The 19367-nt window shown below is 38.3% G+C and overlaps 1 protein-coding gene across 13 annotated transcripts in view; it reads right to left on the minus strand.

Annotated features, from left to right (window-relative positions):
• COX10 (cytochrome c oxidase assembly factor heme A:farnesyltransferase COX10) overlaps nucleotides 1-19367 on the minus strand; it is a 167712-nt gene that overhangs the window by 132438 nt on the left and 15907 nt on the right. For all 13 annotated transcript variants that reach the window (XR_013991886.1, XR_013991887.1, XR_013991888.1 and 10 more), the window contains one exon: nucleotides 1480-1604. Coding sequence is in view for 6 of the 13 variants with exons in the window: in XM_081028059.1 (XP_080884185.1) it covers nucleotides 1480-1604 (125 nt within the window). In the remaining 7 variants the exon portion in view is untranslated. The remainder of the gene's footprint in view (nucleotides 1-1479; nucleotides 1605-19367) is intronic.

Genomic DNA, 19367 nt, shown 5'->3' on the forward strand with positions numbered 1-19367 from the left:
TTTGTTGTTATTGTTTTGTTTTTCTGGAACCCCTACACTTTTATTTTAAACCTTTTATTTAAATCTGTATAATTTCAACAGAAGACAGCAGTTAGTATCTAAATACAGCTCTTCAATTGAGAAAGATCCTGAATACTAGAATGAGCTCCTGATCGAATCTTATGACCTACATTTATAACTAAGTGAAGGTAATAATTTTAATTTTTTTTGAAAAATAGACCCAAAATAGGGTCTATTTTGCTTATACTGTTTTTCATTCAAATTTTCATTAAAAACAAGTTCAATGTGAAACCATGATTATTTTCTTAGCCAAGAAATATGGGAGGGTAGCAAAAGGAATGAGCAATTTGGAAAAGATGGCAACATGGATTATAGGAGTGGACAATACTTTTGGTAAAGTGGTAGGGCTATTTGAACCTCACTGTAACACTGTTCTGACATTAAAAATAATAACAAAAAGTAAATCTTATTTGAAACAGATTGATATTTCTCCAAATAGCTGGTAATACATTATAAAAAACACAGTGATTTTAGGCATTGTCAAATTAAATGCCCATATTTTGTGGACTACCAACTTACATATCCACTCAGCCAAGCTGTTTTCCTGCTGGTAACTTGAATTCCTGTTTTAAAACCGTGCCAATTCCTCTTGGGTGTTCTGGTGATGAAAACGACTCTCCCTAAGTTTTAGCCAAGACTTTTTCCCAATAGTATCTTATGAAAAAGCCACAATGTTGGGGCTGGCCACAATGACCAGGCAGGGGGAAAAAACTATTTTAGAGACTTATTTTGATGTTTAAAATAATGGGGGTGGGGGGAGAGAAGATTCATTAAAAATAATTGCTAATTAATTTTTTGATATACTGGGGGTGCCAAAAATGTATACACATGACTGTATTCATCTTTTGTTATCAGTATATATTATTACAATTTTAATACAGTTTTTTCCATTCTTAAAATGTGTATACATTTTTTTGGCACCCTCTGTATTCTGATTCCATATATCACACTTACTAAACACTGAATTACTGATTTATTTTTTTTAAGCTGGTTATACTTGTTTAAAATACATTGTTTTGCATAGTGGTGATCTAAAATACAAACAAATCAAACCAAAGAAATAAGAGCACATAAGGATAAGCTCAGAAAAATGTACCCGAAATGAATAAGAGTAGAAAGTCTGACAGCTCTAAAACACTTTCAAACCCAAGGTACCCTGGTCATCTGAGGCAGATACACTATTGCTCGCTCACCTGAACATATCTGCAAACCATGTTTTAAAAGAAAAGACAAACTGGTTATGTGTAACCTTTCGACCTCTATAGGCTATATGGAGTGTTATAAGTTCACAGAACCTGTTCATACATATGTATATATGAATTTTGGATGATTTTGGAAGGTTTTTAAAAAAATGTGACAATACCACGAGCTAGGAAAAAGTAATAATAATATAATCTAGCTGAAAGGTGACAAACTGACCTGATTGATGGAGTTGGCAGCACACGAAGCAAGGCCCGTTCCGACAGAAGTAAGCAGGAAACAGAACCAGTCAAAAGGCCCCGGAGCCAGTGCGAATCCAGCTGACGTGGTACTGACAACTAGAGCTGCAACATAGAAACAGAGCACACGTCTCATGACAGATGCATATTCCAGACTGTAAAAGCCAAAAAAAAACACATGCCATCTTCCACGTAAACCAGCTGATTACATTAATAACACAGACTATAGGCTAAACTTTCATTAAAAAATTTTAAAAAGCATTTTTCTGACTATAAAAATTTCATGTGTTTATTACAGAAGAATGTTCATTTTCCTTTAATTCCATTACACTTAGAAAAAAAGAGGTAGATATTTCAGATTCAATCATTCACTTATTCATTCAACAAACGTTTACTGGGTACCTGACGATCAGTACTATGCTGGGTATTAGGCATTGTATGGGACAAAAGTAGACAAGGTTCATTTCTGCTTTCAGGGAATTTATCTGACTGGGAGATTAACTGACATACACTAATAACTATATAACACAAAGCAGCAAAGAATAAGTGTCCTAATTTTGTGACAGGCTCCAGGCAACCCGAGTGAAGGGCTGGCCCATAAGGGATGATGATGGTCCCAGGGGCCAGAAGATGATTAGAGGATGACTAGAGGGAGATGATAATCCCACAGCTATCAACAGAAACAAAAAGAGGCCAGGTGTAGAAGCAAAGCCATACAATTCAAGCATCCGTGACTGCTCCTTTGCTTCAGGCCCTGGTCTTTTCCTGGGGTTTCCAGAAGCTGACAGGGCTAGAAAGTGTCTAAGAGCGGTACTAATACACGGCTGTAGAAACTGGAAAACTGACCATCACTGGTGGGCTAATCGGGGAAGGCTTCAAGAAGATGACACTTAAGCTGGACCTTCAGGAGGAGATGTAGGAAAAGGAGCATCGTGGGGTGGGCAACATGACAGGTGGCTGGAGAGTTCCAAGGACAGGCACAGGGGCAAGACAGATCAATGTCGAGTTTCAAGTATGCATGGCATCAGCCTAGATTTTCAAACCCAACATCTAGGAAGCATTTTTGAGTCTCTCCTTTCTCACCCTTCTCTACATCCCATCAACTGCAAAGGACTACCGGTTCTTCCTCCACAGTGCGTTTCAATCCCATTTCTATTGACGCCACCTAGTCCAGTGGTTCACAATGAGGGTGATTCTGCCACATGTGGCAGTGCCTGGAGAAATATTCGGTTGTTATAACTGGAGGGGGTGGATTCTGCTGTACTTTAGAGGGTAGAGGCCAGGCATGCTTCTAAATGTCCTACGGTACAGAGGACAGCCCCCCACAACAAAGGATTTTCTGGTCCAAAATGTCAATAGTGCTGAAGTAGAGAAACATGTGATCTAGTCCAAGCTACTGTATTTCCCTGAAAATAAGACCTAGCTGGACAATCAGCTCTAAGGCATCTTATGGAGCAAAAATTAATATAAGACCCGGCATTGTATTATATTATATTTATTATATTATATTATATTATATTATATTATATTATATTATATTATATTATATTATATTATATTATATTATATTACATTACATTATACTATACTATATAAGACCTGGCCTTATAGCAAAATAAGACTGGGTCTTGTATTAATTTTTGCTCCAAAAGACGCATGACAGCTGATTGTCTGGCTAGGTCTTATTTTCGGGGAAACACAGTATCAAGTTTAGCCTGGTAGCAATGGGCAACATGATTCCTACTGACAGAGTTATGCAGAGAAACCATCTGAGAGGCTATAGCATTAACCCACTGTGAATAAGAGTAGTGAAAGTGGTAACTAAATAGATATAAGCGGTGTTTTGATGGGACAACTGTTAGGACTTGGTAACTGTGAAAGGAAGATGGACAAACCAAAATAACTACAAACAAGAATAAAGGGTAAAGGGTTGCCCCTGGGTGATGTGGAGAAGAATAACATGAACAGAAATAAGGAAATAGGTGAAAAGGTAAGCTAGCTAGCGGCTTAGGAAAATGTACTACTTTTGAGGAACCATGGGACATCCGAGTAGCAATGTACTGAAAGTAGACAAAACATGAAACTGGAGCTCAGGAGAGACTGGGGAGACAGGAGAGAGGCTGCAAGCTCTGGAATCACGCGCCTACTGCCCACGGCTGAGCCCTGGGGAACGGATGAGATCAACAAGGGACAGCAAGTGCAGGGGAAAGGAGGGATAAGACATCAGAACTCTACACTTGGGGGGACAGGAAATAATGACAGACACAAAGAATATGTGGAGACAAGAATCAGGAGGGTGAAGTGGTACTGATGTCAAGCAAACATGTGAGGGGCCACAGGAAGCAGGACTGGAAGACACCACCATTGACGTCAACAAGTAAATGCTAGAGAAACTGGTGACTCTCCTAATGGTCACAAATTGGGTGGCATGCCCTTCAGTCCAGCTTTACCAGCAACATACAGAACTGGTTATAGTCCCACCATGTGGACAAGCCCTGTCCCTAACACCTCGGCCAGGCACACGCTTCTTGATATTTCCATTATTTCTTTGATTGGGTTCGACGACAATTTACAAAGGTAACTTAAATACATGGGCAGAGATTGTCAACCCAAGCCAGAAGTGTCTGGACAGCAAGTATTTTGGTAAAGCGGTCCTTCCTTTAACTCAGTGGTCCCCACCTGTGGTGTGTATCCAAATCTCCCGGGGAAGACTTGCCTCCAGAAAACAGGATAGAGGTACTGGTTTAAGTAGATTGAAGAGCAAGGTCTGGGAATGAGAATACAGATTTGGATAAAGATTACAAGAAGACAAGCAGAAGACTGGCAGCTACAGGCAAACAGGAGGCTGATCAGAAGTCGCAGAGACACACACACACGCAGGAGAAAAGCAGGCTTTCCTTAGGCCAGAAAGCATGCACTGTCCCCTGTCCCTCCGTCTGCTCTCGAGGCAACGTTGGCCCTGGCCCACACGTGGTCCTACAAGTCAGGATACAATGTCTCCTACGCACAGAACAGCAGCAGGAAAGCCCATGGACCCGGGACAGCAATCTAAGACTGAACACTTATTATTTCAAAGGAAACATTCTGGAAGAAACTTTTAGCTCTCTAATTCTCTAATGATTTATGTCCCACAGGAAATGCCATAGTGACTCCAAGCTTTGCGAACAGCAGTCGGAGGTGCATATAAAAGGACGTTTGACCCACATAGGATGGGAAAAGAATAGCCTCCATTTAGCCAGAGCTGCACACTTAGCAACCGTCAAGAAAAGCACCATTTTTAGGGCGAACAAAACTCCTTTTAGGATACTCAAACAGCACCATTCTCTGAGTAGGCGTTTTCATTTTCTGCAGGTATCACACCATAAATTGAAAAAGCATCATGGACAGGATGGTGTTCCACAATGAGATTCATCTCGTCTTGCACCCCTCAGCAGCAATCCAGACGGGCAAGGTGACTCCGCGCCTGCTGCCTTGGGTGCAGCAACAGGCCAGGAGTAGAAGAAAAGTCCGTAACACCCGGGCTACTTCTCAGTTGTACTGGAAGAATGCTACCATCCAAAAAGAAAGGTTGATAGTGTCAATAGGAGAACCTGAGGGAAAAGAGACTGCAGGGTTTTCCCTTCCAAAACGAACAAGTAAATTGTTTCTAGCTATAGAGTAAATCAGTCAAAATAATTCCCGACTCTATTTTAAGGCTTTGAACCTTAAACCAAAAGTGGACTGCTCATAAACAACACTGGTGGTTAAAAGAGCGTAGAAAATCCTTTCTCAATATATAATTAGAAGAGCTAGAGTCACCAAAATAAAGAACTACTTTAGATATCTCTAAATATCCAGATCAACATTTTGTATTGTGCTTTATAAACAAACAAGAAAAATCAGCTACTACTGTAGTGGACAGGTAGCACCATAATCAAGTCGAAATAAAAATACTACAAAAAGAAAAGTCACTTTAAAATCAAAAAGGGCATGTAGTTACATGAAAGCCAAACTGCTAAATCAGAGGAGAAAGTATCTTGTGTTTGTTCTTATTCATCTTAGAGCTTCAACGAGTGACGAACCATACAGAAAGCACATCAAATTTTGGACTAATGTGGTCAACTGATAAGTTGAGAAGAGATGGAAACTGGTTTGCAGAAAACTGAGAAAAGGAAAAGGACAATGCCATAGGAAGACATAATAATGACTAAATTGACAAAATAGAAATACTGCCTAATTTAAAAATGTACAAATTGTGAATGGTAATATACGTTACAAAATGACAGAGGCTCTTTTTATTATTTCTATAGCAGAGGAAATTTGAATTTTGTAACACATTTCTAGAAAAGATCAAAAGCTCACAAAAATGTATTTATACTTACGTCATCAAAGCAATTAATTTAAAGAAAGAGAAAGGCAGAGGATTGATTAATTGTACAAGTAAAATTGACCAAAGCAATATTCTCATACAGCGCTGCCCCAACTGTAATTAAACTTTCCATTGATTTCCTGGGATTCATTACATGGAATCATTTTGCAACACCAGGATCTCATTAAAAGTGAATGTAATATATTCTTTCATTAATAACACTTGAAATTATATTTTATTTGGTAATCTCATATTCTGTCCCTTTACAAATAAACATAAAATCAATGGTGTCAATGAAGCGTGACCCATCCAGTAGAGGCCCAGAGGCGCTGTTCTGAGTCCGGAGACCCAAGGAAGAGTAACCTGACCATCCATACGTCCGCTCCTGGGTGGGTGTCCAGTCAGTGGCTCCAAGCACCCCTGTGCAAAGATTCAGTAGCAGCCTGTGATGGAGCTCAGGGATAAGGTGGTCCTGACTGCTAGGCCTACGCTTTGCACAACTGTTCTGACCCGTAAGGCCTGACCTAACACTGGCCAGGGCTGCCTTTTCCAGATCGCACCATTGGCAGAATTCAAGAACTATGGTCTCTTGTCTGCTGGCTTTCTCCAGGGTGAAGTTTGTACGTATGCTCTCTATAATTAAAAAACAAATTACTTTGAAATAGTCACAGTGAGGCACATCCTGACTGGCCTGGAAGAAAGCCAACAGCCCCGACGTGAACTGCCTATGAGGGCCACATGGCAAAGAACTGTGGGCAGCCCCCAGGAGCACAGCGGTCCACAGCTGACAGCTTGGAAGGAAAACGGGGACCTCAGTGCCAGAGAGGCACAGAAATAAATACTGCCAACAACCAGTGGGCCTGCAAGAGGACCCGGAGCCCCAAGGGAGAACCACAGCCCCGACCAACACACTGATTGCAGGCTGGTGAGGCCTCAAGTAGGGGACCCAGTCAGGCAGTGCCTGGACTTCTGACCGACAGAAACTGTGAAATAACTCTGTGTTGTTTTAAACTGCTAAATTTGTGGTAGCTTGTTTTGCAGTAAGAAAACTAATACATAATATAACAAGGGTGGCGTTTAAGGAAGGCTAGTCTATCAACAACACAGAGGACTGGCTGACTGAGAGGAGGAAAAGGCGCGCAAGGAACCACGGATGCCTACCGCAGGAGGCTAGGCGCGGCGTGCCGAGGGCCGGACGGATGGCAGTGGTGCAAACAGAGGCGCAGGTAAGTGCTTTCACTACAGACTAAATGTAAGTGATTACAGCAAAGGAGCTAAGCATAACTCAGTCACTCAAAGAACAATCAAATCTGAAAAGGCCAAAGGAAACTTAGGGTCAACTAGTCTAATGTCTGTCCTGCTTTAAGAATCTCTTCCATAACATTTCTGATGGATGCTCTTTCTGAACCTGGTGACAGGAAGTTATTTCTCCCCGGGCTACCCCTTCTGTATACGAGAGCTCTCACTGTTGGACAGTTCTCTCTCAAACCAAGTCACATCAACTTTCTTTGAAATACGTATCTACCTACAGATGTAATTTCTGTCTTCTCCAGCAACGGTGAGTTAACTCTCTCTCTGAGCACAACCTTCAATCATACAAATGCAACAGTCCCACAGTTTCTGCTTCTCCAAGAGAAGGGTCCGTAGTGAGCAACCACTCCTGCCTTGCACACCCCTGTCAAGCAGAGTGTCACCTTTTAGAGACACACTAGTTTTTCACTGTGCCTGGCAAATAATAAGGGCTTAATAATTGGTAATTGGTGATTAAAATGTGATTCCTAGAATTCTAGATGACACGTTTCTCTGGCCACTCAGCTTACACTGAAAAGCAGTGCCTAAAGGAACTTTGAGAAACAATCAAACACGTCCTAAAAGCACCACACACCTCCGTCTTATCCCCTACCTTATAATCTAAGTTACTCTTTGTCACTTCAGAGAAGTGACTGGAAAGAGTACTTTAATACATGTGGATTAAAAATGACAACAATATAAACAAAACTTATATTTGGGAAGGACTTCACAAGGCCAGAGTGCTTCACATTTATTGAAACCTCAGAAAGACTGCATTTCAAAACAGGTTGTGGGTACCTCAGGGGTATGGGAAGAAAATGTGAGAACTTTCACTTATATTTGACTTTTTAATTCTTTCTTTAAAAACACACATTTTGCATATCTTAAAATGAATATAATACATTAGTGTAAGAGTACATGGATTTTCTTTACAAATACCTATACATTTTTGTGTTATGTATGACATTTATATACAATAGTATAAATATAAATATCCACATGTGCACTTACAATCTTTTTACTGATAAAGCACACGATTAACAAACTTTGGAGAACCCTGTTCTAAAATAAACAGCAAGGCAAGCAATGGTAGGTATTAACGTCTGATTTTATATGTGGAGATCCACGTGCAAATCTGTAGTAGTGAATTTAATCTAGGATCTAATCAAGAGTCACACAGTTTATGTACAATATTTGGCTCTGTTGTTTACAGATATTCTTTAACAAGTACTCCAAAGACGCATTTTCAGCAGAAAATTCAACTAAATGAAGGGAAGCACACACACAAACACACAATCACCTACATCTAATTACTAAATCACAAACCAGGCTGGTCAAGTTTTAACAACGCTGTACACCTGCATACAACTCATGATAATGTTTCTCACACCACAGGTTTTAAGGGGAATTACAATGACACAGGGGAGGGAGCCTTGCTGCACTTCTGCAAGAGAGGGGGCTTTATTTGTCACCCATAAATGGAGGCTTTGCAAGACTCGGAGTGTAAGTTTAGCTAGCCTCTTTAGTTCTAACATCCCAGTACACTTTCCAGAGCAGCAATGGAGCCACTTGAAAGGTTTTGTCTTCTCCAATATTCAAGAGGTACTTTTGGAGAAACAGCTTTATCAAAAATGAATTTTTTTTAAAAGTCTCCATACTTCAAGAACTATTGGTCTCTGAGTATAAGCATAATGGAGCATTTTATTTCCTTTTTGAGATCATCAATTAAAAATAACTATGAGGATTATATAAAAAAACTGGTCATCTACATGCTGCTTTTATCTCTTTTAATGCCTTACTATTTTTTTTTTTTTTTTTTTTTAGCACTGGCCCCAAAAGAATTAAGTAAAAAACAAAAAAAACTCTAATAAATCATTGGGATAATTATCAACTGATAAAAGATTTGACAGAAAGATTAAAACCACTGGCTAAATGAGTTTGAGATTCTCTATAGATTTTAAATTATCCTTGTGATCTATTATATCTCATTATCTTCGATAGTGGATACTGTGCAATATTGTAATCTAAATCCTATAAACCTGAGATGCATTCTCTTTAAGGCTCTTTTGTGTACAAACCTGACAGACAATAGGCAGCTAATTAATTGATGTGGTTTTGTTCATGTCTGTGTCTGAGCAATGGGTAAGTTTTTCTTAGTTGATCTCCAAGTTCCAAATTATATAACTTAATGAAGAGGGAGGAATTAAGTCTTTTCTGATTTTCAAATGAGCATGTATTTTTTACTGCATAGCTGTACTTACGATTTCCGCCTTGCTCTTCATTTCTATTAACACCTTAAGCTTCAAATGTTTCAATCTCTAATTTGAGTTTTTTAGGCTCCATGGCTTGGCAGTGCTCAGTAAACCTCATGACACAGTCATCTTACCAACAAACATATCAAAGAGGGTGATAATTCTTATGCCTATTGTTACGTTCAGATGAAAAGTCAATTGATGAGAGACACGGTATTTTTCCCCTCAGCCACATTAAAGGAGATCAATCAGAGGTAACTGATTACAAACCATAACCACTTCTGGTTAAAAGATAAGACTTTTTATAGAGATTTTTAATAACACAGCTGCAAAACTAAGAACTTATGGAGCCTTCTGTTTTACTCTTTCTTTTTCTTATATAGTTAATAACCAGAGCTGGTCTGAAAAAAATCTTACGACCAAATTAAAACTCATAACTTCAAATTTACTGAGTAACACTGTTATGAAAATGAAACATTTAAGCATGATTGCCAAGGCAATTCACCAGGAAGCATTTGGTTTGCATTTACAGTCAACATTCAGAAGAGGGAAATGAAATCTCTATCAGATCTGTTTAAATAAATACATAAATAAAAGCTGTTTATATCTAAGTTAATTATGTATCATTGAGGGAGAGCCTAAGATTGTTCTCTCAACTAGTTTTTCCATTGCTTTTAAGCTTTTCTACTTTGCCATCCGAGTTTTAGTTTTTTGTCCTTCTCAATAAACATTTCTTCTCAATATACTTAATAACCAACACTTTACATACAACCTTTGCAATTAGTTAAAAAAAACTTTTCCATAAAACTGATGCCTGTCAAACTTTTAAGAAGTAGAAACACGTCTTTTGAAAGAAGAAATTGTCAGTGGGCAGTTTTCACTAAAACATAGAAGCATTTTCTCAGTTCCACATCAAAATTGTGTCATTGTCCAGAGAGCAGATAATCTATGATAAACACTTAAAATAATAAAGAATTAAGATTATCCATTCATTTAAAGTATTGTTTTGATTTTGACAGTGTTAAGCGTTTATCTACATTTGATTGTTTTATACAAACATGTAACAAAACAGGTCAGTAACATGGACCTGCTCGCTTGTCCTTTGTATCTGGACCTAAATGCATACATATATTAATGCATCATTTAATTTTCTTTTTCACTGAGAATTTTCATTTACTCCTGGTAATTAAATAGTGATGCAATAATGTTGGCTATGTTATTATTCTAGGCATTCATGAGACTTTTCTAGCAGGAAAAATCTTTTAGAAATACTTTTAAGATGACCGACAACTGGAAAAATTCCTGAGTGGTGATGATCCCTTTAAGTGAAACTGAAAAATCAATAATCATTTGCCAACCCTAATAGGTGATTCATTGATAACATTTATGTTCGCTACTTATCTGAAAGAAAAAAAAGGTCTCTTGGGGACTAGATCATTTAGAATAAGGCAAAGTGAAGTCTTGGAGGATCCCTCTGAGCTTCAAGGGGTACAGATTTCACAAATTCAATAAACTTTTAGAGAAACACAGTAGGACCATTTCAACCCCCCACAGATATGCTGAGTACAAAATAAAGCAGATTAAAAACTTTGGGACACAATGACAACAGGTGAAAGCAACACTGTAAAAGCAGACAGAGGAACTACAAAGCCCAGCAGTCAGTCTAAAGTCATCTCAAATAAGGTCATTTGATTGAATGTCCTTTCGTTATAACATTGATGAGAAAAAAAAAATTGATTTTCAGCAGGAGTCACTGACTGTGAAGTTTGCTCATTTTCCTCCTGTCTGCATGGTTTTCCCCAGTGACTCCAGTTTCCCCCCACATGCCAAAGCTGTGCACGGGAGGTGAACTGGCGTGTGTAACGTGTCCCAGTCTGAGTGAGGGTGGCTGTGGGTATGGGTGCGTCCTGTCCAGAGTGGGTGCTCACTTTGTGCCCTGAGCTGCTGGGATAGGCTTCGTGACCCTCAACTGGAATAAGCAGGTTGGAAAATAATTATCTTACTTGTTTTTGTTAAAATTTTATTTTATTTCAATTAATATCAGTATATCTAGTATACATGCTTAAATGTACGTATAGCTCACATTTATTTCAATGTTTAATATTTAGAAGTGCTTTGGCCTTTCATTTAGAAGTCTGATGATATTTTTGCGACCAGAAATAGGCTGTAGGAACTGAACTCTTGTTTATATTAATCAGCCTAGGGTAAAATTGGTTTCGTTATGTCATTTTGCTTGAAGCCACAATTTCCAAGAACCTATCGATGACATTAAGTGAGGACTTACTAAAATTGATTCTTTGTAATTAAAAGGCTAATCTGTTCAAAATTCTGCAAATGGTGGCAAGAGTTCATTTTAGTTCTTTTTTTTCCATTGAGCGCCTATGTTTTGAGCACCTATTATGTGCATGGCATGAGCTAGGCAATGGGAATGCAGCAGTCACCCAGAGAGATGCGGTCCCTGGCGCCTTGGAGCTCACACACTGGTGAGGACCCAGAGAAGCCAACAGGCACGGCAGCACCATGTCTGGGTGCTTCTGTGGGGAAGTCACGCATGCTGTGAAGAGCACGAAGGGCTTCCTAACCTAGTGGGCTGCCCAGCCTGACGTCCAACTTTCAGACTAAGGCTAAGCAGGAGCGTGAGGTGAAGTCTTGGAGGCAGAAGGCAGGGCAAGCACAAAGCCACAGGGAGAGTGCGTGCTCCACATAAACCTTCTCTCCTCTACGGATAAAACACCAGTGTACATACAGGTAAAGACGCACCCTTGCGTTTTTTGTTGTTTTACAAAATACTGATATGTTCGAGTCCCTCTTCTCACTCTTAACTCCAAATTCACTACCCCCTTCTTATGATATAAAAAAATGAAGCTATTGAGTAAAAACGTTTTTTAATACTTAAACAGATAACCTTCCGTGTTTTCCCCAAAATAAGACCTAGCCGGACCATCAGCTCTAATGTGTCTTTTGGAGCAAAAATTAATATAAGACCCCGTATAATATAACACAATATGAAATAAATGTAATGTAATACTATATTATTATACTGGGTCTTATATTAATTTTTGCTCCACAAGATGCATTAGAGCTGATGGTCTGGCTAGATCTCATTTTCAGGGAAACACGGTTAAAACATTCTTTTAAAATTCTCCATGTTTCATTCCTTGATCTTAATAAATGAGGTGCTACCATACGATGGTTTGAACTGGAAACCAAGCTCTTGTAATATCCCAAGCGATAATTAGGCACCTGGGCGCATCAGACGGCCCTGCAGGGTTGAGAAGAATCATATGGTCTCCTCTAGAGATACAGGTAACACACTCTCCACAGAGGAGGAGGATCTGCTTGGACTTGCAGAATCTCAGAAGACTCCCAGATGTCACGCTGATGAAGGCAGCTACTGATGGAAGGTTGGGGGGACAGGAAACAGGTAGAGGAGAGAAAAGGCAATGACAGGTGAGGATTCAGGTCAGTGCAGTAGCAGGAAGTTGTGGGGTTCCCAGTTAATGAGAATGCAACCTCTACTTTTCTTAGAAACGGGAAGCAATATAGTCTCCTGGGAGAGAAGAGGAGGTAGGGGAGAGGGCGCTGAATGAGTTCTCCAGATAAGAAAAGCTTCTCAAAGTATGTCCTGGGGACCATTCGTAACAGGTCCATCTATTAAAATATAGATTCCTAGGCCCCACCCCAGACCTAGAGTGAAGGAGTTTATGGAGAAGAGGCCCAGAAATTTGCATCATAACAAGTACTCCAAGTTTCTCAGGTGGCAAATAAAGTTTTAGAGCCACTGAAGAGAGTGAAGTTCTAGGGGTTGATGGTGGAAATTGGGGGGAAGAAGAGAACTGAGCAAGATGCCAAAGAACTCAGTGGCTGCTGGAGTGTAACAAGGACATCAAGGAGAGGAAAGTTTCATGGTGTCACTTGGCTCATTTCCTTATTCAGCTCAAGTTTCACCACCACCCTAAACCTTTTCAGTGCAGATGTACACTTGGGCTCGCTGGCTTTCCTGCGTGGCACAGTCCCGTACTAACAACTCCCCAACACAAACTTAGGATTCTCAAAATGCAGGTGTCATTAATCAAGGTGATAGAAAAACTGCTGAGAGATCAGTACACATCTACCATCACTACAGGAAAAGTAAGCGTTGAGTTGGCAAATGAGTCTTATTTAAGTACTCTACATTTGAAGTGCACGTGTGAGGTTACAGTCCCGGAGCAGACGAAGGGGTGGTGTTTCATTTTCGTTGCAAAACTGGGGAGTGGAGAGGTGGGCAGCCTCACATCCTCTTCCTAGAAGGGGATACACTGCATGAGATAGCTCGGTGGGTGTTATGAGGACACAGAGAAGTTGGCTACTGACAGAGCTGACTAGGCTGGATGTTAGATACTTCAGCCTTTAAAATGATAGAGATAAGAATGATGCCGTACGTTACAACCTCCCTTGGTTGTATGGCAGCTAGAGGTAGCCATGTTGTACTCTACTGCCCAAAGAAATATAAGAAGTTCCTATCAAGAGCTTCCCTTCCCAAATAAAAGGCCAAGTCTTATAAGGAGGTTTCTGCCTTTCCACATCATCCCCCTTCTTCACTCTTTCTGCCTGGAATACAACATGATGATGGGGGAGGCAGCCATCTTGCGGTCCTGAGAACAAAAGCCACAAGCTCACAATGACAGAGCAAAAGGAAAGAACTAGTTATGCTGACAACATCCTGTAGCACTAGCTCTTCCCTCTTAATTTCAGACTCCTTGATACAAGAGAAAAATAAACGCTTTATTTGTTTAAATCACTGTGGTTCAAGTTTTCAGTTATACGCAGCTGAGCCCACTCTCGCCTCATAGTTTTTCTCTTCTCTAAAGTTATCAATGTTTTTTGAGATCATCATCCTTATGAAATTTCTCTTTATATTCCCCTCGTATCTACCACAGCACTTTACACTTACCGTCAATTCAATGAACATCAAACTGAATTTAAAACTATGATATCATCAGAAAACAGAATAGCCTAGATAAGTGTATATTTCATTTAAATTAGAACTGGCTAAAGCATCTACATGGCCCACCTCCACCAGAAACCAACTGAAACGGAGAAATAAAGATCAGAGAAAAACCTACATCAGCAGTAAATTAAGTTGAGGATACTATAATCCTCAAGAAATGCTTGTCAAATACAGTACAGATGACACTAAATTGAAGATAGTTGCTGAGAGCTGACTTACTACTTTCATTATTTGAACAGCAAAAAATTAGACTACCTAAATATCAACTAATAAGGAAATGGATAAACATGGGAAATAAAGGCTATCTGACAGTGCCTATTATTGCTTCCTGATGTGGAGAGGTAAGGAACAAGGAGCTGAGGCCAAGCTGGACCATGGATGAGATGGCCCCACTCTCTGAAAAGTCCCTTTACCATCACAGCAGGAGTGTTTAGACACAGCTGCATGACAGGTAGAGGGAGAGAGAAGCAGTCACACCAGAAAGAGAACATAATTCTGAGAAATGTACAAACGTTTCTGCGTACCCTAGTCCTGTGTAGGAAGCTACCAACTAACACTGCGTCCTGGCCCAGCAGGGTGTTCTTTCAGCTCAGAAGGAAGTAGCACCAGAGAAAAGGCTGGGCACAGACACACTGTATTCTGGGAGCAGAGGCAGACTACACTAAAAACCAGACTCGGAAAGTAGGACTCTGGCACTGCATGGTTTCAAAACCACAGTGAAAATAGCCTGTAGAGAAAGTTTCCCTGCTGGTAGTTCTCTCCGCATCTCCTTCAGGCCACAGGAATGTTACTCCAGTAATGTAAACTGATGGCCTCCATCCTTTGGCTTAAATTGCAAAAGGAGAAGTCTAATGTCAAGTTAAACTCAGGTGATGAAGAAAAATCCAACCATGGATTCATTCCATCAATACATAATAAGCACTTACGATGTGCCAGGCACGAAGTACATAACAATGCAAACAGACAACACGCCCTGTTCTCACAGAGTTTACATTCTTTTGGGGGATTTACTACTGTCTGGAATATTCTTGTCTTCATCCAGGAATGGATTAAGATGAAGAGATGTAAAGTGATTCAACGTAAGACATAAAGATTCTACAACATAAAAGAAAAAAAGTGGCCAAAAAAAGGAGGTTGAATATTTTTATGAAAAAGCTGCACAAGAGAACTAGTAGACTATAAGATCCTTGTAAACAGTAAGATCATAGTGCGGCAGGGGCTCACACTAACACCATTCATCCCACTCACCAGACTCATGCCTTTCTATCCAGGCCAGTGGGAACAGAATAGGGACTCAAGGAATAGCAGGTGAATGAGTAGAATAAGTAGAAAAAACCAAAACAAAACAAACCCATGAAACAGAAAAAGTGGGTTAAGAAAAGTATACAGCAGTAAATACTACTCCAGTAGAACGTTAAGTCTTACTCTTTACGAGGATCTTATAGTCTACTAGTTCTGTTGCACATCTTTTTCATAAATATATTCAACCTCTATTTTACTCTGCCACTTTTTTTCTTTTATGTTGTAGAATCTTTATAATGAGAATAAAAAGTAGACAGCATAAAATCAAATCAGAGCTGTATATAATACATCTCCAAGGATCCTTTGGAATGAAGCAAAAAATTATAGTGAGGAAAGCAGATGGAGAGAAGATAATAGAGGGGCAATTACACCGTAAAATGAAATAATTGGTATAAATATGAAAAAGGACATAACCGGTTCATTATTTGACTGGCTCCCTAAAAACTCAAGAAAGAATCAACTCAAAAAAGCATTTTTTAAAATACCTCAAAATTAATTTATCAGTAAATGTATATAATTTATTTAAAGACAACCATAAAATTTGAGAGGCATAAAAGAAGACTTGGAAAAATGAAGATAATGACTATGGTAAAGATCTCAATTCATCCCCAAATTAATCTATAAACGTGTTGAAATTCCAATCCAAGTACTAATAGAATTTGAGGAGCAAAGGGAATTGAGGTTTGTCCAGGAATAGAGTTTCACAAATTCTTAAATTTATGAGTATGACATTCAACACTGGTTAATGACTTATTAAAAACTGGGTATATCTCCACCTTATACCATTTTCTATAAGTAAAAAATTTTAATGTAAAATATAAAATTATAAAAATATAGGATAAAAACATAAATAAATATTTATGAAACTTTTGTGTGGGAGAGAGAGTCTAAGCATGATACAAAAGCAAGAAACCACAAGAAAAAAATACTGATAGATTTGATTACAAAAAATTAACATTTGCACATCAAAATAACAATGAAAACAAGAAGCAAACAACATATGAGGTATAAGACATTTACAATAGGTATAAACAATGGATTCACATCTTTACTGTATAAAGAACTTATACAAACGATAAAGACAAACACTGAAGAAAGGATAGACAGGCCATTCACAAAAGAAATACAAACCGCCAATCAACACATGGAAAATACACTTCACAGCAGTTTTAAATACAGATTTAAAAACTCAAGTGCCATATTTTACCCATCAAATTGGTAGCTATTTGGTAAAATATACTATTGTCTAGCATTCATTGGTGAAGGTAGGATGAGTTAGTTACTCTGTGACATCATAAACAGGTAAAACCTTTTCACGGGAGATCTGTCAGTGAAAATTGAAAGCTTTAAGGGTATGCACACCCTCTGATACAGCAAGGCCACTTGTGTGCACTTATCCTGAAAATCACCATAGATTTAACTTTGAAGATATCAATTACAGTACTACTTCTAATAATAATAGAAAACTGAAAACAATCTAAATGGAACAGTGGTAAATAAATTGTGCAATGGCATTCTATAAATATGCAATGGTATTCTATATATCCATTAAAAACAAGGTGTATTTCTAAGGATCTTTCAGAAATAAGTGTAAAAGGACATGTATATGATGATATTAAAAAAATCATTGTTTTTAATAGTAAAAAACTGGAGACTATCTAAATGTTAATTAATAAGAAAATGGTTCAGTAAGTTCAATGTATACACACTATGGAATACTAGCCAAACTTAAAAAAAAGGAGATCGTTTGAATTATATTGATGAGGAAGCATGCCTATTTAGGGCATAAAGGAAATAACTGAACAAAATGTGTATTATGACCCCATTTTTATAACACAAACACAACAGAAACTATATACGCATTAATATAACATAATATAATAATATAATAACCTTTCTTGAACCTTTACTATGGGCTAGGCTTGGTACTAAATTATTTATCTGTATTGTCTCACATAATTGTCACGGCAATCCTATGAGGTAGGATTATCCCTATTTTACAGATAAAGAAACAGAGGCTTAGAGATTTGAAAAAATGTGCCCATTATCACAAAGCAATACATGATAGACCAGTGACTCCAACCCTGCCAGTCTGCCTCCAGAGATTGTGCTATTAATATTAACATTACAACAGAGACGCTTAGAAAAAGATTGAAAGATTGCAAAAGATTGGTCACTGAATGGCCTGAAGGAGGCTTTTTGCATATTATGTGTTTTTGTCTTAAGAAAACACTATTTTTAAAACTTAAAAAAAGTCACCAAAAACAGAGTAAACGTATGAACACAAGATATGCACAGAATAATTTTTAAAAATTACAGGATGTATTTATGTTATTAACATTTGTTTAAAAAACCAAAAATATATGAATGAGATGTATAGAAAAAACTTCTAGAATACACCAAAATCATCAGAATGGTTATTATCTTGAGAGAGTGAAATTATAGGGGGATCCCAATCTTCTCATTTTTTATCTGTATTTTCCATTTTTTCTAAAGTAAACACTTAATAGTAAAAACACCACTTTAACATTTAATAAGCATGAAATTATTAAGGTAATTATTTCAAAATATAAATTGGAATTCAAGAAATTATAACTCTACTCAATATTTTTATGAAAATGTGAAAAATCTCATATATTATCTGATAGCTGAAGACTGCAGAACGCTCAAAACTATACAAGCAATCTAAAATAAAATAGCATCCTCTATTCCTGTTTTTTTTCCTCTTTTAATAAAAAGCAACATTCTAGGCCCTGGGGGGATATACATTGATAGACTGTAGTTTATATCAGTTCCATCAACAGCGTAACAATCTATTTTAGTGTTCTGGTCTCAGAAAATGTGTTGTAGCTTTTCAGCACAGATGTTATTCAGGAAAAAATATTCTGCTTTTTATTGACCAATATTAAGTATAAATTCAGTTGAGTCACCAAAGCCTCTTATGATCTTAATCCAAATAAAATTTCTTTACCCCAGTGTGGTCCTTGCAACAAACTACAAAACACATTGTAAATAGCTCAGTTGGCAAGAAAAACTCAGGGGAGACATATCATTATTTCTTTATAAACTCAGTCTTACTTCCTTTCATAGAAGGAAAATCTTTAAACGGCATTAGCACCAGCAAACATTTGGCCCAGATCCTGGCATAAAACGCCAAGGCGTCAGGCTGCTGCGACCCTACTGTCCTACAAATGACCACTACACAGCCCTTCCCTTTTTCTACAGTTAATTTTCCTCAGTATATTACAGCTATAAACAAAGAGGCCGAGAAAGAAAGGCTACTTCTATAAAAGTGATTGCTGACTTCCAGATATTTCTGCCACGGCTATCATTAGCTATGAATGAATTGCCCAAGATGTTAAAGAGTCCAAAATAAATCAATTGATAAAGAAAAAAAATCCTGCTGACTCCAAGACATGTGTAAATTCAAGTAATAAACTAAATAGGGAGGGAAAAGGTCAAGTAAGAGGATAGGGGTCACCCAAAGAGTGCTGCCTCTTTAAATGGAATAAGCAGAAGGAAATGACTTTAATTCAATTAGTTCATCCAGAAACCTGGGGCATGGAATATATAAAATGATACTAGGAGAAATTTACCGTCCTGGGACTTTTCCGTCTCGAGCTCCAGGAGAGGCTGCTGCTCCCTTTCTTCTCGGTGCATCTTGCTTTTGCATAGCTCTCTTGTGT

This window comes from Rhinolophus hipposideros (genome assembly GCF_964194185.1).
Source record: "Rhinolophus hipposideros genome assembly, chromosome: 20".
Classification (NCBI taxonomy): Eukaryota; Metazoa; Chordata; class Mammalia; order Chiroptera; family Rhinolophidae; genus Rhinolophus; species Rhinolophus hipposideros.